At 52.7% G+C, this 18527-nt stretch overlaps 6 protein-coding genes across 6 annotated transcripts; 3 read left to right on the forward strand and 3 right to left on the reverse strand.

Moving 5' to 3' along the window:
- Window positions 1-43: 43 nt before the first annotated feature.
- Window positions 44-1026, forward strand: SODALDRAFT_362448 (hypothetical protein; the record flags this gene model as incomplete). Its single annotated transcript, XM_028614464.1, has 5 exons — window positions 44-122; window positions 261-293; window positions 401-443; window positions 506-769; window positions 855-1026. The coding sequence occupies 5 exons, from the start codon at window positions 44-46 to the stop codon at window positions 1024-1026; spliced, it is 591 nt and encodes a 196-aa protein (XP_028464433.1).
- Window positions 1027-3524: 2498 nt separating this feature from the next.
- Window positions 3525-4917, forward strand: SODALDRAFT_341446 (mannose-1-phosphate guanyltransferase; the record flags this gene model as incomplete). The annotated part of the gene is made up of 4 exons (XM_028613037.1): window positions 3525-3531; window positions 3603-3646; window positions 3781-3927; window positions 4021-4917. 4 exons carry the CDS (start codon window positions 3525-3527, stop codon window positions 4915-4917), a joined length of 1095 nt encoding a protein of 364 aa, XP_028464434.1.
- Window positions 4918-6710: 1793 nt separating this feature from the next.
- SODALDRAFT_402643 (hypothetical protein) lies at window positions 6711-8046 on the reverse strand (the record flags this gene model as incomplete). Its single annotated transcript, XM_028615338.1, has 4 exons — window positions 7537-8046; window positions 7455-7480; window positions 7138-7329; window positions 6711-6902 (listed from the first exon to the last, which is right to left on the reverse strand). Exons 1-4 carry the CDS (start codon window positions 7682-7684, stop codon window positions 6711-6713), a joined length of 558 nt encoding a protein of 185 aa, XP_028464435.1. The 5' UTR covers window positions 7685-8046.
- A 568-nt stretch (window positions 8047-8614) lies between these two features.
- On the reverse strand, window positions 8615-9570 carry SODALDRAFT_282500 (phospholipid methyltransferase; the record flags this gene model as incomplete). Its single annotated transcript, XM_028608341.1, has 4 exons — window positions 8615-9129; window positions 9243-9259; window positions 9342-9381; window positions 9513-9570. 4 exons carry the CDS (start codon window positions 9568-9570, stop codon window positions 8615-8617), a joined length of 630 nt encoding a protein of 209 aa, XP_028464436.1.
- A 374-nt stretch (window positions 9571-9944) lies between these two features.
- On the reverse strand, window positions 9945-12503 carry SODALDRAFT_335732 (hypothetical protein). Its single transcript, XM_028612532.1, has 4 exons — window positions 12117-12503; window positions 11925-12046; window positions 11689-11851; window positions 9945-11631 (listed from the first exon to the last, which is right to left on the reverse strand). The coding sequence occupies exons 1-4, from the start codon at window positions 12187-12189 to the stop codon at window positions 10412-10414; spliced, it is 1578 nt and encodes a 525-aa protein (XP_028464437.1). The 5' UTR covers window positions 12190-12503; the 3' UTR covers window positions 9945-10411.
- A 435-nt stretch (window positions 12504-12938) lies between these two features.
- On the forward strand, window positions 12939-17586 carry SODALDRAFT_315671 (hypothetical protein). Its single transcript, XM_028609298.1, has 4 exons — window positions 12939-13086; window positions 13168-13545; window positions 13604-15158; window positions 15213-17586. The coding sequence occupies exons 2-4, from the start codon at window positions 13282-13284 to the stop codon at window positions 17117-17119; spliced, it is 3726 nt and encodes a 1241-aa protein (XP_028464438.1). The 5' UTR covers window positions 12939-13086; window positions 13168-13281; the 3' UTR covers window positions 17120-17586.
- The last annotated feature ends 941 nt before the right edge of the window (window positions 17587-18527 follow it).

The following is an 18527-nucleotide window of genomic DNA, read 5'->3' on the forward strand; positions in this document are numbered from 1 at the left end:
GGCGAGAGATAACGGTGAAGGCACTGCTCTAGAAGTGGGCACAATGCTTCACGGCACATTTGCGGAGGATATACCCACGAATATTGACGACAAATACGACGAGACGCCAAAAATGCACTTACGTACGACCTTGCAGCGAAGACCAATGACAGTGGAGGAGAGAGAAGGATATAGGCACACGACCCGGTAACGGCGAGGCAGCGATTCTTACGCGTTCTAACGTTTAACCGCCACGACTTATGACGACTTGACGACATTAGAGATGATTCCCAGCCTGGATTTCTGGACCCCTCGTCCATGACTCGGGGGGAAATTTTTTGCTTGCTTTACGTTTCTCATGATTGGGTTGGCTCTTTGTCTTTTTTTTTTTGGTTTGTTATATTTCTTCGCGGATCTCTAGTGCGTCGTTGTTCCTTGATGGACGCCGGGTCTCGATTCCCCGAGTTGGGATTGACAGCACCGACTCGACAAATTCGTGCTCATCATGCTCGTCCTCTATCCCCAGGACGAGGCAGTCCGCATCCGAAAAGTACCAGACTCTGATCTTGGTCGTCTGGGAATCGGATTGCGGGACCATCGAGCACCGAAAACAAAGGAAGAGGGACACAGCGGCGCTTACGAGTTCAGGGGGGTATCTTGGGCGGCTAGATTCGAATTTTGTTCTGTCCCCCCGGCTGGAGAAGGAATCGGTGGGGATAAGGTCTCTTCCCTCGCCTGATTCTATTCCCTTCTCATTCCAATCTGGCGGGTTTTCAAAAGTGAAGGAAGGGTTTCATCATACCAGTTCGGGAGAGAGACTGAGAACAGTTTAAAAAAAGGGCAGCAAGGAAAAGAAAAAGCAAATACTGCATGAGGAGTCAGGGAATGACGATGGAGGTCCACGTGACGCCCAGGCGTCACTGCATGAGAGATGGTCGCACGCGAAGACTCGAGGCTTCGTCGTTTCTCCTTCTCTCCGCCTCCTCTCTGGAACAGAAAAAAGCACCGGGAATATGGTTGGGTGACGGGGTTGGGCGGTCAGATTGATGAATGCATTCGAGTCGATTTGGGCGAAGGAGGAAAGACTGCTACTTCCGTCTTGATTGCTGTCCTTTTTGCGCTCTTGTTTTCTGTTTCTTTTTTGCCTCCTTTTTCCATTTTTTTCTTCACTTTTTTTTCATCCCTTTTATGCTGCAATTCTCATGACGACTCTATGATGATGATAACGACTCCAAAGATAGCTTCTTATGATAATGACCATTTACGAGTTCGGCTGGGATTACTTCACAATACGAATTAACTGCTGTCCCGTGGGCCGGTAATTTTGCATATCAAAATTGTTCTGATGTCGTTCCGTTCGGTAGGTAGCACAAGACTGGACTTGGACTGGACGATGAACCAGGAACCCGACACACACGCATACATCCGCTCCCTGCCATCACATTACCCCTGTCTGACGGATGCAGGTGACAGATTAGGACCCTAGGTTAAAGCCAGGGGCGGATCGAATCAGGAACGGTGCGGAGGGGGAAGGGGAGGGAAGGAGGGTGAAAAAAGAGGGTGTGTTGAATTTTTGCAGGTTCCAGAACCAACCAAGTTGCTTCAAGGTTCAATATTGTTAAAGTAGGCCGTTTGATGGGATTGAATAATGTCTTTTGTATTTGTATGCTGATATTCTAGGAGGAATGTCTGCAATTTTTCATGTCACGGCGCATATCAATTTGGCCAATGAGGTCGTCGGCAACAGTTCATGCGAGAGATTCGTTGTTGGGGATGTTAGTTGGTCAACGTGGTTCCGTTGCTACTCTGTAGCTCTCCAAAAAAATCTCGACGGATCAGACGCCACGGCGAGTTCTTATAACGAACAGGTAAACTAGTCAGGCCGACGGGAAACGAGAAACGTGGACGTAGTTATACGCACTATTACTGGGTAATAAGCTACCTGTAAGGTAAGTTCAGTTTCTACGGAGAACTTTCAGCGGGAGAACGCCCTGGCGCTTGGACGCGTCAGCAGGAACGGGCCTTGGAAGTCGATGTCATAACTCTGATTGGCGGGAGCCAAGATGACTGCCCCGCGTCGTGCACGAGTCCGGTAATTACGGAGTACCGTTTTGACTTCGAAATAATCATCGTGTAGGTGCCGAAGCAATTGTATGAGCCTCGATTCACTGCTTTTACTCCGTATAACATCAACGGCTAGGCTAAACGGGATTCAGAATGTTGCCCGATGCCTCTGAAGAATCTGTGGACTGTCGATCCATTTGTTGCCCGTAGCTTCGTGTAGCGGGGAAGGCGTATGGTAAGGGAGTAGGGTGCCCCTAGTTGAAATTAGCTAGGAACTGCGCCCCCTAACAAGCCGCGAGAACAGAAGGTAACCGCACGAGGTCTTCATGGACTGGTCCAATCTGCGATGCCGAAGTCTCGAAGTAAATCTGGGTTCCTCTGGTACTTAAAAAGCAGCAAGCCCATTCTCCAGAGGTGGGAAGGCAGGTCCAAGTACGGGTGAGACAGATCTTGAAGGGACCGTCTAGAGAGGCACCACACCTTGGCTAGAGAGGCAACGAACTTTTACCTCCTGAGTACGAAAGTAGTATCTCCCATGATCCGGGTTCCTCGGTTAATAAATTATCATCAACTGGCAAAGGAAGCGGTGCAGGGATGACAATATAAATGAATAAGGTGGTAGGAGGAACAGGAACGGTAAATGCGTGGATAGACGAGGCTGATGAGAGTAGGTAATAAATATGCTTAGGAATGCGTAACCCCCTTTTTATTGAGCACATATTCGCATCCCAGAAACTCCGGCGCCGTCCATTTTGCTGGAAAAGGGGGAGTTCAAATTGTTGAGCCTAATTGCCTGATAGGTAGTTGAGGGAATGGCCCCACTTTCATAGTAATGGTATGTACGGAGTACCATACACTAACACGCTCTGGGAGTCTGGACATGAGAAACTTGGTATGTCGTAGACTGATATTTTGAAGTACAACCACCACGGACTAAAAAGAAAGAAGGAACAACCTGGCCCAGGGCATACTAAATGCCTTGCTGATTCCTAGGATCGAGTATCCGTACCTACCTTACCTTCCTTAACGTTCAGGGAGACAGACACGTAATTACCGCAGGCATAACCAACACAAAGTTTACTTCAAAGGGAGGTATCAGCATATACTTTGTACATCACATGGACCCCACTTCCGGCTCGTAGTGGGCCTTTATTATAAGCCAGTCCCGACCTTAACCTTAGTGGGTGACAGCGAAACGTCCTTGGACAGAGCTCCTGAACAATGAGGTGGTGTTGCTATCGTGTTGTTTCGATCATCACCTGCCCACCTAGCTGATCTTGTCCCAGCTTCTTCTCTTCTAACCACCAATAATCTATAATCTTTGGTTCTTTCTACCCGTTAATTCCTTTCTTTGCATGCCCTGCCTCTATCCTCTCAAACATTCTTTCCCCTCACTTATGCGCGCGTTCTGGTAAGCCTTTGCAACACGGGTTTACTCTTTGACTACACGACCAGACACATTCGTGCGCACTTCTGCAGCTATGAAGGGTAAGTGAGGACTCTGATTCTATACTCAACGGGCTGTGCCATGGATTCGTGCGCTAACAACTAGTCTCCAGCAATCATTCTTGTCGGCGGCTTCGGTACCCGGCTGCGGCCTCTCGTATGCACTCCCCCACATTCTGCCGGTCATGGCTGCCATATTACGACTTGGGCTGGGCCTTTGAGCGTTGCTTCCTTAGAACACCGAATACTGTGGCTAGGACTGTTAGGATTCGCTGACCATGATGTCCCAAGACCCTCACTCTGCCGAAGCCTCTGGTCGAGTTTGCCAACAAGCCCATGATCTTGCACCAGATTGAGGCCCTTGCCGCTGCAGGTGTTACTGATGTCGTTCTTGCCGTCAACTACCGGCCGGAGATAATGGAGAAGCATCTCGCCGAGGTATATAGCTTTTCATTGCACCCTTAAGAACGGTCCTAGTCCCCCCACCCGTCTTGCATGACGCAGCATATTAATTTTGCTCTGTTCCCACAGTACGAGAAGCGATTCGGCATCAACATCACCTTTTCCGTCGAGACGGAGCCCCTTGATACGGCAGGCCCCCTAAAACTGGCTGAGAAGATCCTCGCCAAGGACGATAGCCCCTTCTTCGTTCTCAACTCCGACGTCATCTGTGACTATCCTTTCCAGCAGCTGGCCGCGTTTCACAAGGCTCACGGCAATGAGGGCACCATTGTTGTCACCAAGGTGGAGGAGCCTTCCAAGTATGGCGTCGTCGTTCACAAACCCAACCACCCCTCCCTTATCGACCGCTTCGTCGAGAAGCCGGTCGAGTTTGTCGGCAACCGCATTAATGCTGGCATGTACATTCTCAATACCTCTGTCCTCAAGCGTATTGAGTTGCGGCCCACCTCCATCGAGCAGGAAACATTCCCCGCCATCGTCCGTGACGGCCAGCTTCACAGCTTCGATCTGGAGGGATTCTGGATGGACGTTGGCCAGCCGAAGGACTTCCTGACCGGAACCTGCCTGTACCTCACTTCGTTGACCCTGAAAGGCTCCAAGGAGCTGACTCCTGTGTCCGAGCCCTACGTTTACGGCGGCAACGTGCTCATCGACCCCACTGCCAAGATTGGCAAGAACTGCCGCATCGGCCCCAACGTCACCATTGGTCCTGGTGTGGTTGTTGGTGATGGAGTTCGCCTGCAGCGCTGTGTCCTACTGTCTGGTTCCAAGGTCAAGGATCATGCCTGGGTCAAGAGTACCATCGTCGGATGGAACAGCACTGTCGGCAAATGGGCTCGCCTAGAAAACGTGACGGTCCTTGGCGACGACGTGACCATTGCTGACGAGATTTACGTCAATGGCGGTAGCATCTTGCCACACAAGAGCATCAAGGCCAACGTCGATATTCCTGCCATTATTATGTGAGCGAGGATCATCTGTTCAGTATGCGCCCTCGCCTGGGGGTACCGGCCTGTGCTATCCTTTCTTCCCTTTTTCCTTTCTTATTCTTCTTTTCTTTTCAAGGCACGCACAGGCCCTTGCCTTCTCAACCACTTTCTGCTTCATTCTCCTTCGGCACTTCTATCTTTAATCTCTTTTCAGAGTCATCTTGAGTGATCTTGACCTGGCCCACACTCCAGTTGGCATGAGCGGGAAATGGTTATCAAGGAGGAAGACGGACGGTAGGGGCGTGTTCAAAAAGTAAAAGACCTGAGCCATATTTGGGCTTTGGCTGGCAGAAACGGCGTCGGATGGGAATGTTGATGAATGTCTTCCAGCCTGGTTCTCCTTCTTTCTCACTTGTTCTGCGAAACTGCGTGTTTGGTCTTATACAACGAAAGCAGGCACTTGGCTTTGAGCATCTGGTCTGGGCGGGAAGAAAAGGGCACAGCCGTGATTGGATGCATGGAGGGATGGCATCGCCCAAGAAGAACTGATATCAGGCTTGTCATGTTTGTCGAGGCTTCTGTCTCTTGATTTTTCTCTCGGCTTTGGGACGCGAACCATCGCGCCGGTGCTGTCAACTAGCTCATCGGAGATATGTCTCCTTCGCTAGGTAATGAGGAGAGGATGGGGTGAGGCGCAGACAGATCGTCAAGAAAAGTGAAAATGAATCAAATGGCGCAGTAACGGCCTTCAGGAGGCGCAGGTGAATATGTTCTTCTACCTGCCTCGATTGGCATTTGGACATGGCCAGGCCCATTTATCCAGCATAACACGGCACAGCATGGGACATAGAACAAGAGCCATCCATGTAGGTGTGTGCTGTCAATTAGCTGCTCTATCCAGGTGCTTTTTCATAGTCCCCGATTTGCTCCAGCAGTTCTCGAGACGCAAGGTGCGGCCCAAGTCCATATGCTCAGCTCTGTCCGCCAACACCAAATGCCTCCGAAAGGGACAATATTCTGCCGTCTTGCTTGTCTACAAATATTCTATCTTGTTGTCTCGGTAAATTGGCGGCATGCGCCTTCATTCCTTTGACTCCTTTTTTTATCTTCTTCTTTTTATCTTCTTTTTTTCCTCCTCCTCGCATGGGTCGAGTCCGTTTGCCTGAGCCTAAAGACAGTCTGGTCTGAGTTTCGTTTTTTTATTTTGCGATGCGCGGGGTCATTCTCCGTCTCCTCGCCACGGTACTTCTGAAACCAAGCGCGTGACATGCGGAAGGCTTCGTTCCTTGGAGACCTCGCGCCGGGTCCTTAATTCCTTCCAGAAGCTCGCCGATGTCTCAGACCCCGATGCCGATGCCGGCGGCGAAGGGCACCGAGGCTCGCTGCATGTCCAACGGACTGGCGGTGGATCGTGAATCCCAACATGTCGGCTTGCATCTGCATGCAGGTGTTCTAGCTGGCGATGTCACAGTCCACGGCCAAGAATTTGACGGGTTGGCCCCGGGTTCTGAAGCATCCAGACTAGGGTGACTCGGGTCTGGCAGCAAACTCCCCCCTCGAGGGCGGCGGGGGCGAGCTGGCCTACGCTGGTATCAACGGTAAGGCCGACCGGGTGTTTTTATATAAAGTCAGACAACCACAGGGCATGGGGGGAAGATTGCAAGTTACGACACCTACGTATGGAACCTGCGGCACCGCAAGTCCAGTCCGGGCTGGACACGCCGTCAAAGCCTGTCACAAAAGGGACGTTTCCCGAGTCCCGTACTGAGGGGGCGAGCACGTCTATCTCCTGGCCATCTTTGGGGAACCCCAGGTCCTTGACGAGAAGACTCACGGCAGACGTGACGGCTGAAGCAGTGCTCTCGAGCGCGTAGTTGGCAAGACGGAATCCGCCCGTGGGTCGGAGGAGGCGACAATTTCAGGAAGCAGGTCGTCCTCGGGGTCGATGTGGAAGAGCTGGAGGATACCCGGCTCGTAGTCCAGGGTGCGAAGGTTCATCAGCAGGGTGCGGGAGGCGTTGGTCTAGTCGGTGACGTAGATGGGCCCGTCAGGGGCGAGCTCGCAACCATTGAGGTTGTAGATAAGCCAGGTGTCGACGGTGCCGAAAGCGAGATGGCTCCCCTTCCCACGCTTTCCTTACCCGACGTATGTTGTGAATGAGTCATAGTAGCTTTATGGCAGAGTAGGGGTGGCTGATGGGCATGTCGGTGAGGTCTGGGATGATGTTGGCCATGAGTAATTTCTTACAACTGGCAACTTCGTGGCTGGTGCGCGTGTCATCCGAGACGATAGCCTGGTAGAGAGGTTCGCCTGGCGTGGCATCCCACACGATGGTGGTCTCCCGTTGGTTAGCAATGCCGATGGCCTTGATATCATTCTTCTGAACTCCCTGCGCGATGAATTTCGCAAGTGCTACCGTGATGCACTTATCCACTGAGGCGAGGATTTCCTTTGGATCTATTTCATGCCATCTTCATCCAGGCACGGAATCCGAGGCTGTCGGAACCGGTGGTCCAGTGTATTTCCAGGAGGCAACCATGATGACTCCAAACGGATGGCTGGGAGCTACCTTACCCGGACCGGGGGCGAGAACTGGGTATCTAGACACTGTGGCGGCGCTACTGGCTCTGCCGTGGCAATACTGTAAATAACCAACTGTGTAAAATCGACGCGTTGCTCGATGGCACCAATGAATCAGGACCTCTTGGTCTTGAGAGGCGGTGGTCAAGCATCCTTGTGATCTCCGGGAGCAGTGCCGTTGGCAAGTTTAGGGCCAGCCCCGTTGGGAAGCTCAGGATCAACATGGTTGGGACGCTTGGGACTAGCCTCGTCGGGATACCCAAGGCCAGGGTCAACGCTGTCCGTCACTGTGCCTCCGTTGGGTATTGGAGTATGCATCATAGAGTCTGTTGATTCCTAGGAGTTGAAGATGTATATGCCTGGGATAGTTTGACGGCAGAGACAGAGCCTTGTGGAGACATGTGTCTAGCCAGCGGTAATTACCCCAATTATCGTGTGGAAGTAAGAGCCTCAGTTAGTTAAGGCAGGTATCAGCCGGAAGCAGTGCAGCGTTACCATGGGGAATCCCGAAGGTTAAACAGAACGAAAACCAGAAAAAAAGAGGGAAGGGGGCGGGGTAAGGATGTGTATTTCAGAGGGCTGAAGTGAAGAAAAGAAAACAGATATCGGCCATGCAGACAGAGCCTGAAGGGCATGTCCCTGTTTCCTACCAATATTCCACGAATCCTCACCATAGAGTCCCCATTACTCCTTTGCTGTGTAATCCCCTTTGCTTCACCACTCTCCTTTCCCCTTCGACTTGTCTTGTCCATCTTGGAGCCACAGCCATATCTGTTGAAGGCTGACCAACGTATATATGTATGTGTAGACGTAATGATATCTAACCCACTTCGGACCTCGATCGTGATTTGATGCGTATGATGCGATGCACCTTTGGTTCTTCTCGAATCCCCGCCTCCAACAAGTGGAGACTGAACGGCCTCGTGCCGGGACCTCTGAGCAGTCGAGGACCGTCTTCGATTCGTCTTCTATCCCCATCTCCTCCTCTTCCGTCTCCATCTTCTTCCTTTCATGTAACGCGAGATAGCGGTTGCCTGTCTCAGGTTATCGACTCCTCCCCGAGCAGAAGGAGGAGGGTAGTATCAGGCAACATGCCAGCTGTTGAAGCGCATATACCACCCTAAGCCCGCCCTTGCCGTTTCTATTTGTTTTATTTACCGGGCCTTCTTGGACTCCTTGCCAGCAGCCCTCTCGCGGTCGCGCTTGGCATAGATCTCGGCGGTAAAGGGGTTCTCGTAGGTCAAGGCGATGGTATAGACGGTCAGAACCCAGATGGAAATCAACACGCCGGCGGGTTTGCCGTAGACCAGGGCGGTACCGAGGAAGCTCATGGTCGAGCCGTGGTACATGGGAGCGTCGGTAACGCTGAAGGGGAAGCCGGTGACGATGCTGTCCATCAGGATGCCGAAGTAGTCACCCAGGAAGGTACCGGTGATGCCGAGGCGGTAGGTCGAGCTGATGACCAGCACGTTACCGGCCGCCAGGAGGGCGTAGCCCGCATAGGTGGCGGCATCGGTCTCGAGGAGCGGGTGGGAGGGTTGGTGGCGGAGGGCCCGCTCGTATAGGTAGTCGCGGAAGAGGCCGAGGGAGAAGATGGTTATGGCTAGGGCGTAGCACGCTGCTTGGGAGCGACCGCCGAAGATCCTCGTGAGGACCTTATTGTGGTATTCTTTATGAAAGGAAGGAAGAGAACAGTAGAATAGTTCGTCAGCTTCGGCCAGTACGAGGAGATAGATGGATGAACTGGGACCAAGCATAAACTGTCGAGGCCTAATTACCAACCTTGTCTCGCAACAATACTATCGATTTGTTAGCTTTCATCATGCACAACTTCAGTAATGTTGGAGAGGGTTTAACCACGGCGAGGGCTATCTAGCGTACTTCCAGAAGAGGGGGTTGAAGGCAATGGATAGAGCCGAGACTGTACGACAGCAGTACGATCAGTTTCAAGTCATCTGAGGTATCCAGAAGTCCGCAGAAGGTGCCTAAGCTCCCACAACAAGAGGGCGAGAAGCACCGGGCAGATGGGGCAGATCAAGACTGATCACGCACTGAGCAAGCTCTTCTGGTTGAAATCAACCAAGCTGTAGATTGTCAAGGGCGAAGCCATTGTGCATGTACCTAGCTTCTGGGCGTGTGTGTGTGTGAGAGAGAGAGAGAGAGAGAGGGCGATGATAATGAAGATGGATTCGAGCTGTATGCGTCAATTTGCAAGTAGTTGCAGCACACAGGTTTGCCGCAATGGTATATATATATATATATAAAGCAAAAGGAAAAAGAAAAAGAAAACCACCAAAAGAGTAAAATAAGAGAACCAAGCGAAAGGTCCGAGAAAAACCAAACCGAGAAGTCTCAAATCCTGACCTTCCACGTCCCCTGTCGACATGCGGGGACATTTCCGTTACCCTTCGTGACCAATAGGTAGCGTCATCATAGGTATGAAGTACTTCGTACTTCTTTCGCACTGGAATCTTCCCTGATATTCCGTTCCGAGCCTTGGCAGTACCAGCCATTCAAACAATGCCTTGAACTGTAAGGTACCTACCTTAGTTCAAGAGAGAGGCCATTTGCTACGTATCCGTAAGGTAATCGAGTTAGATAAGATCCCATCTATTTAGTAGAGCGTATTGTTCTGTGTTTCGATTTTTCGAGTGCATTTCTGTGCACCGAATATAGAATGGCCATGTTCCTTTCTAAGGGTGTATCGTCTTTCCATCCAATGCCAACGCCACGCTGTCCGATAGCGAAAATGAAAGGAGACCAGGAAGAGTAAATGGGGAAGTAGAAGCAAACCAACAAGGAGTAAAGAGAGAGGAAGGGGGTTTTTTTTTTAAAAGAAAAAGTGGAAAGGGGAGAATACGAGACGGAAATCCGAGCAGGTCACCGGGAAACATCCTTTGCTTTCCCTCCCTCCCCGGGTCGCCGCCACCCCCGCCAAATTCCCGTAAAATTCATCTGTCGTGCCTTCGATTCCTCGTTTTCTTCGGCGCCGTCGTGGTGTCTTCCTCCTCTTCGTCCTGACCCTTCTTGAGGTCCTCCGTCAGTCCCCACTCTTCCTTATCGTACCAATCCTCCCCATCTGACATGTCGCGGTTGGGCCCGCAGTGCGCCTCCGCCTTGGCCCACTGGAGAACGGTCTTTCGCAGCCGATTTGCCTTCAGCAGGCCTTCGTGGAGTTTGTGCGCACCCCGGCAGATCTCCTCCTGCTTCTGTACGTAGAGAGCCACCAGTCGTCGCATGTCCTCTGCCTCCGCTTCCGAGAGCCCTCCGCGATCCACCTGCGCGTTGGGCGGCGGTCGGAATAGAGGGTGGACAAACAGTTCGTCCAACATCTCCGCTGCTACCGACATTGCCTCGCTGTTGTTATTGTTCGTGGTGGTGGTGGTGGTGGTGGTGGCGTTGACCCCAGACGTCCCTTGGCCTGGCTGCGGTACCGTCGACGTTGACCCGTCGTTATCCTGTTGTATGGCGGCCCCGTTGCCCCCGGGGGCCGTTGGTTCTGGTCCTTGGTCGTGTTGTCTTGATGGTGCCTCACTGTGTGATGACGGTTTTTCGTTTCCACCGGGATGTTTCGTGTCGTCGGACGACGGTACTTCTCCATTCGGCCCATGGCGCGATGTGTCGGGTTCATTTGCTGCCCCATTTGCTGGCCGTTTCTCTGCCTTGATCTTCCCCGGGTCGCGTTCCCCGTCTTCTCCGACGTGGGCTTCGGGACCTGCACCTGTACTGCCATTCATAATGGCGTCCGTCATGTATATATCTCCGTCGCCCGCATCCTCTATCCTGGCCTTTTCGGTGGCCAATCCATGCGTGGGCGGCGAACCGTGGGTTGTTGCGCTGTGGGGGCCAGCCTGCCGTACCTGTCCATTGACCCCCGGTCCAGAAAGTGTGGCTGGCGAACCGGTACTGTTTCTGAGCCGGGAAAGACTGGCGTAATCATCGGAGTATAGTTCGATGTCGTTGGGTCCGAGCATCATTTCGCATGGTACCCAGGTATGGTCACCAATCAGTTTTGTAAACAGGTGCTCAATTCGCCAGAGAGCTTTGTTCTCTTTTCGCATGACGTTACAGCTCTGGTCGGTAAGTTCGTTCAGAGTTTTGGATGTGAAGGGTTTCGATAGGATAGGGTGCGTCGGGAGATCGGTCGCCGCTGTCAAAGGCGCAAGCACCTCTTATGGATGCGTTAGTACACGGCCCTCCCCCCAGTTGTGAAAACAGAAATACGTACGCTCTAGCCGAATATTGGCATAAGGATTCAGCTCGGCTGCGGATGCCATGGCTTCCTGCAAGCGTTCTTCGTCGTCATCGCTGTCTACTTCGTAGCCTTCGTCGTCGAGGAGGGGCGGGTTACGGTTGATGATGGTGCGAATTTGACCAGCGTATTCGACATCCTACAGAATCGGTCAGCCGCCCAGTCCCAATTGGATTGACTTTTGACACAAGCTCGAGGAGGTCAGAACATGCCTCTTTGTAGGCTTCAGGACCAGAAGGGGGGACAAGCTGTCCCTGGTGTGCGAACAGTGCTCTCTTTTTAAGCTTATGACCGCGGTTGCTATAATGCTGAATCTCGTTGTCGGAGTCGGATTCTGGGAACGCCCTTGCATTAGCCATGCGGGTGAGGACCAAACGACGGGCCACTCTTGAGGGAGGCCATACCGTAGGCGGTTCTCTTGAGCGCCTTCTTCATTCCAGCCACCGTCTCGCCGAAAAGGACTTGTTGTGCCGCCATGGTGTCTAGTCGCTAGCTAGGTTGAGAATGTCCAGAAAATCGGTTCGGGCGAGGCCCTGGATGGGGAAGATGCAGACCCGAGTTCTGTGTCAGGTCCTCAGCGCTAACTGGCGATACGAGGGCGAGGGAGGAAATAAAGTAAAGAAAAGCCGGCCGTGAGAAGAGCAGGGGGGAAATAGATGACCCAGGATTGAGTGAGGATAGCATTGATACCTGAGTCAGAAGATGGCTTGGCGAAACATGTATTCCTGTAGGCTCGAAAACAGCCCGTAGAAGAATAGTATGGAGAAGTGAATTTTGGGGTGACAGACGAGGCGGGCGGAGAATCTGAAGGACGACCTCTCCAACGAGGCTGACCCGCTGAAGCTGGTCGCGCCCATCAGTGTGCCCATTGTCCGTCCGTCCCCATGACCGCATGTATCCTGTCTAGCCAATTAGGTGCCTGCCCTCGCTGTGAATCCTGGAGGGAGAACTGGGTACTCCGTACGAAATACGGTATACCCAGTACATTTTATACCCCATGCATACTGTGCTAATATCCATTTGTAATACCTACTGTAGCCGGTTCAGCCTTTGGCCCCGCACGAGCCAACCCAGGACCTCAGCTTATCTTATCTCGCCCATTGGTAAGGTACCTACCTAAGGTACCTAGGTAAGTGGGGTGGGTGCTGGGCTGGGTACGTACCGTACCTCCCTCCCGCAAACGGACCGTACCTTACCATGAAGTCGCAGTCGCGATTATTCGACCTACAGAACGTCGACACCTTGGATGCCAAAACCCCTTCTCTTTGGAGCTATCACGGTAGCTCAAGCAGGTATCTCTTTAACATATTCGCATTGAATCTGTCTGCACCTGCGGTTGAGGTTCCAAAAATCGCCTTTATACCGAGCTCCTATGCAAGTTAATACGTTTCCATTAACCCAAGCTCACGACACTGAAGCGATTAGCGATTATTAACACAGAATATGCTCGTATAGTGGTCACGAAAACATCCCGAGTACAAACTTGATGGCTAGGTGACCGGTGACTTTCCTCTATCCTCAGTACTTCTCCGTCCATGCACACCTAGGGGGCCAATATCCGGCGCAAACATGGACGGTTATCCAGCCGGGAGCCTAGATCTAAACGTTCCCTTCCTTGTCGTCGCCGGCCTGACATCCCAACCGCCAAACGACCTACCACTAGACCCCCAGCTGCAGGAACAAGGGATCTTGCTACGCTCCAAATTGCCAAGTCTAGATACAGAGGATGCTAAAGCATTGAGAGATTACATCTCGACTCGCGATGCAAGGGATCAACCATGGAACACGCAGGACCAAAAGCCATACAGGTTCAGGGTTGGGTTTTCTGGAAGGGTAATAAACACGTCGTCTCAATTGCGCTCGCGAGATTATTTCTGACTTGGTTTCATAGTCTTTCATCTTCCCACCTCGTCGAGCCAGACTACCGGACCATGTCGAACCTCCCGAGCTTCCACCCGTGTTGCACTCGCCGTTCTCGCCTCTTAACCCCGTGTCTCCCCTCTATCCCGACGGGCTCATTGACGCCCAATGGCTTCAGAAACATCAGGAGCTTGTGCCCAGCGTTTACCTTTGCGTCTACTCTCTCGAATCGGACCCCACAATGGCTACACTGCACGACAAGAGCCTGAGGACCGACATCAACAACATCAGGCTTGCAGCTGTTCATTCCGGCTATAAGACTCGTATTGCGGTCCTAGTCTTAGGTGACGGTTCCAAGATGTCAAATGACCCGGCGGAAGGCATGCAGGAGAGACTCGACTCCATCCGCAGAGGGGTAGGCTTAGACACCAAGTCGTTCTTCTACATACCGACACAAGATTCACCTGCAGAGCTCGAGCGGGCCACGGACAGTATCCTTTCTACTCTATATACACAGTCCTTGGAATACTACCGTGACCTTGGACGTCATGCTAGGAAGAAGCGAAGTCGAGGTGTTACCCCTCAACCCACGGTTCCCCCGACAACTGGCACTTCTCAGACACTGTCCCTCCAAGGCTGGAACGTGCGTTATGACTTCAAGTCTGCGGTATTTGCGGAGTTTCGACAGGAGATGGACACGGCATTACGATCCTATGACCAGGCTTACGACGGCATTTTGAGTCAGGATGTAATGGATATCCTCCCGAGCTGGAGTCCCCGGTGGAACGAGGCGCGCTTGCTGACAGACGTCATCTCGATTCGCGCCATTCGGTGTGCGTTATGGAATGGCCAGACCACATCAGCAGTCAAACGGTGGCGAGCTCACCGGGATCGCATAGCCGACTTCGTCGACCGGCGCGGGCGCGGCACCAAGAATTACGGATGGGAGGCGTGGCAGTCCAGGTGGGCGCTCGTCATGGCGCGCCTGATAGAGAAAGCCGACCCCTCGAGTTTGAGACCATCGACGCTCACACTCTTCATCCCCCCGGAAAAGATTGTCGTGGGAGAGCATCTCCAACCTTGGGAAATGCTTCATCACAAAGGCTACTGGTATCGCCTTGCTGCGCGGCATCTCGTCTCGCGTCGTCGATTAGCCCATGCCATGCCCGAGGAGGACAGGAGAGCGCCAGGAGACTCGCCGGCCTCTGTTGTAGCGAGTAGAGCGTACACGTATGACACATACTTGTGCCCGGAGCCGCATGAAGAATATCCACTGGTTGGGAAGGGCACGGATCATTCCCAACTTATTATCGATTGCTTGGAGCTGGCTAGGTCTGAATTCCAAAGCCGGAAGCAACTCCGGGCATCCGCAGAAATCACGCTTGAATGGGCCAAGGAACTAGCGCGTGTGGAAGCCTGGGAGGACGTCGTTGCTTTGCTGAAGCCACTTTGGACCGACATGTCGTTTCGAAGAGAAGGCTGGCTGAATATTGCCGAGGACCTCAGTTGGGTACTGCGCGCTGCGGCTGCACGTATTGGACTAGGAGATGTTGTCGTCTCTATTGACTGGGAACTCCTGAACAAGCGTACGCAAAAATCCTCTGTATTGCCAGGCTGTGTCTTGCTAACCTGACGAGTAGAATTCACCAAACGGCCAGACTGGGAGTACGACCTCTCCAAGTCGCTCGAAGGCGTTCAGACCAAGTCGAAGCCGACGATAGCCTTGACAGATGACACCGTGTCGTCCTTCGTCTTTGCGTCCTTCATTTTCAAGAACGAAGAAGGGAGGGCAGGCGAAACATGCCGGGCGCAACTCACTCTTACGTCCCATGCGTTCCAGTTCTCTGCACCAGTGCGGTTCAGACAAGTGCGTGTTGATTTTGATGGCAGCCTAGGAACGATTATCCTCGATCAAGAAACTGGATCCCATCCGGATTCGACTTATACCAAAGACGATACTACATTATCAATCGTGCCTCTGACGGAAAATGTGCGAAGCGATGATGACTCGGAGGAAGTCGAGAGAGGCTCTGTGCTTCATGGGCCGGCCGATCTAGAGCTCAAGGCGGGCTGCACCAAAGCCTTTGAGATGGCCATTCCGCTGCGGGAACCGGGAGAGGCGCGTGCCGCATCTGTAGAGCTCTTGGTTGATAGCGATGCATTTGCGCTGAGCTATACGATTAGTTTTGGCGAAGTCAATACGGCCAATATCTGGTTTGGACCGTCTTTGTCCACCAGACGCATTCCACGGCCCAAGCCCCACGCTATTCAGATTCAGCCGAGGCCTCCCAAGGTGGATATCACACACATCAATCCTCTGAGCCAGTACTACACTGATGAGCGCATCGACTTGGTTTTGGATATTGTTAACGCTGAAGACGCGGACGCAGTCGCGAAGCTGGAGGTCCACGTCCTGGGCGATCACATCCCGGCATTCAGCATCGAGTTGGAGGAGGGGGAGAAGCAGGAAGCAGATGCCTCCCAGTCAGAATCGAAGCTCACTAATATCTCACTTGGTACGCTGGGCACCTCCAAGCCGGCCCGAGCGAGACTCAGCCTGGAGCCGTCACGGATGCCCATGCCATATGAGATCACGGCTAAAGTCACGTACCACCTCGTCACGGACCCTATTACGCCCATTATGCAGAGCAAGACCTTCCATATCGACATTGCCAACCCTTTCGAAGCAAACTACGACTTTCTTCCGCGGCTTCACCCCGACCCTTGGCCCAGCTTGTTCGACTATGAAGGGGCACGTGACCTGGGAGATGGAGATGAAGCAGCGGCCCCCGCCCACCCCCGGTGCCTGGCGCAGAAGTGGTGTCTCGTCTGCCATTATGCCTCGTTTGCGAGCGAGGATCTGCAGATCTTGGAACTGGAGGCCAAGGTGCTCGCCTGCCAGCCAAGTGCCCGTTGCATTTCGATAAGCCAACTCGACCTGCCCCCGGACGGATTGACGATACCGCCAAAGTCGATGCAGGAAGTCAGATTCGATATGGTCGTCCAGAAACTGAGCCTGGACGAGCGCGGGCCGGCATCGCTCGATGCAGCCTTCATGCTCAAGTGGAGGAGGCGCCGCGATGCGCAGTCTGGCGATGGCGCGGCGATCAATACGACGACGATGCCAGTGCCGCGCTCGATCGTGCTTGGGATAGAACCCCGCGTACTTGGGTCGGTATCGCATGGGGACGTCGGTACGGGTCTCATGCAGCTGGATCTGACCATCGAGAACGCGTCGGGCCACTTCCTGACGTTCGGAGTGACCATGGAGCCGAGCGATGAGTTTGCTTTCTCCGGGGCCAAGCAGACGACGCTGCACGTCCTCCCCATCAGCAGGCGCACGATATCTTACCGCTTGCTTCCTTTGGTTCGGGGATGTTTCGTACGGCCGCAGCTGGTGGTGAGGGACAAGTACTTCCAGAAAGTGCTGCGAATCATACCCACAGAGGACATGAAGATGGATAAGGACGGGCTCCTGATATGGGTTCCGCCTGCTCCTGAGGAAGCTGACGGGGAGGAGAGCGGGAGGAAAGGTCTGGATGGATGATTTTCTTTGCACTTCGCATCCTCGTAGCGTTGAGTGAGGGCAACTGCATAACATGATCCGTCTAAACCGGCTTCGCTGGGACTTTGCTGGGATAGGCGGACAACTGCCAATAAAGACGCACTTTGGCCAGGCCATTACTTTGATTCAGAACCCCTGGTTCCTCGTTTTGCCCTTTTGTTTGTGTCGTTAATGAACGGAAACGTCGGTATGGAACCTTATTGAAGCGCCTGTTCATTGGAGCCACGCCAATCAAAGTGACCTAGTACATTCACAGGCGTTCAAGCCGTACGCAGTGCAGGCAGTCTGCAGCAGCGTAATTAATGTGAAGCTGCAGATGGAGGAAAAGGAAGAAAGGGGGGGTGGGGAGTTGGAGTTGGAGTTGGAGTTGGGGTCGAGATGAGGAGAAAGGCGCGAAGTATTAAGGAGTACCTTAATTATCAAGGTAATACACAGTTCCGGTACCCGGCAGATGCGAGATGCAGGAGACGGAGCGGGAAGAGAGTGTTTCTCTGTTTCTTGAGGTTTTGATTAGCCGCTTTCACGCTGAAAGGAAGAAAAAGAAAGAAAGGCGAAGCCTGACTGCGTATTCTTTGTAGTGGAGGATTCGGCGGCTCCTAATCAGCTACGCTCATTCGCCAATTTGCCAGAGTACAGTTTGCCGGGCCCCGGATGCGCAATGAAATCTCGGTCCGGACACCGCATGATCTCCCGAGTCATCCTCAACAGGGAAGCAGAATGCTGTACCGGACTATGTGACAGCGTACAGAGTTGACAAGAACCGTGATCATACAGTAATTAGCTTGGGTCGGATGCTTGCGTTGGGAGCCCAAGAAACAAACCGGAGTTGGAGCCGGGAAACCAGGATAGGGGCTCCTGTCAGGGGGGGCCTCAGGGGTCACTCAGGGGTTAACAGTCTGGACAAGAAAATGAGTGGAAAGCGGATTCTCAACCAGCTTATTTTATAGGTACCGCCACCGTCACCTGCTCCCCCTTCTTTCTTTCTTGCTTTCCTTTTTTTTGCTCCTGTTTAAATTAAACTTGACCGCCGATCTTGGTAGCCATGTGCAATATTGTAGCACTTCAATATCGACGACGTGAGGGAGCTGCATCCATCGTCCTAAGGGCTGGCTGGGTCTCCTGAATAATGCCTGTCCATCATCGGACTGTACCTTAAGGTACCTTATTGTATGTACGAAGCATATAGTAGTGACGAAGGTCTACCTTAGACGCCGACCTTCGCCCCCAACTCTCTTCCTCCCCCTTTCCTCAAATCTAGTACAACGTAATTACTATTCGTAAGGTGGTGCGGGTATGCTTGCGCCGAGTACTTCGTAGTGCACTGTAATTATTTTATTTCTGCCAGCCCCTGATTCATGCCGTCGTAGCAGTACCTTATGGATACTTTTTC

Source organism: Sodiomyces alkalinus, assembly GCF_003711515.1.
Source record: "Sodiomyces alkalinus F11 unplaced genomic scaffold SODALscaffold_9, whole genome shotgun sequence".
Taxonomy (NCBI): Eukaryota; Fungi; Ascomycota; class Sordariomycetes; order Glomerellales; family Plectosphaerellaceae; genus Sodiomyces; species Sodiomyces alkalinus.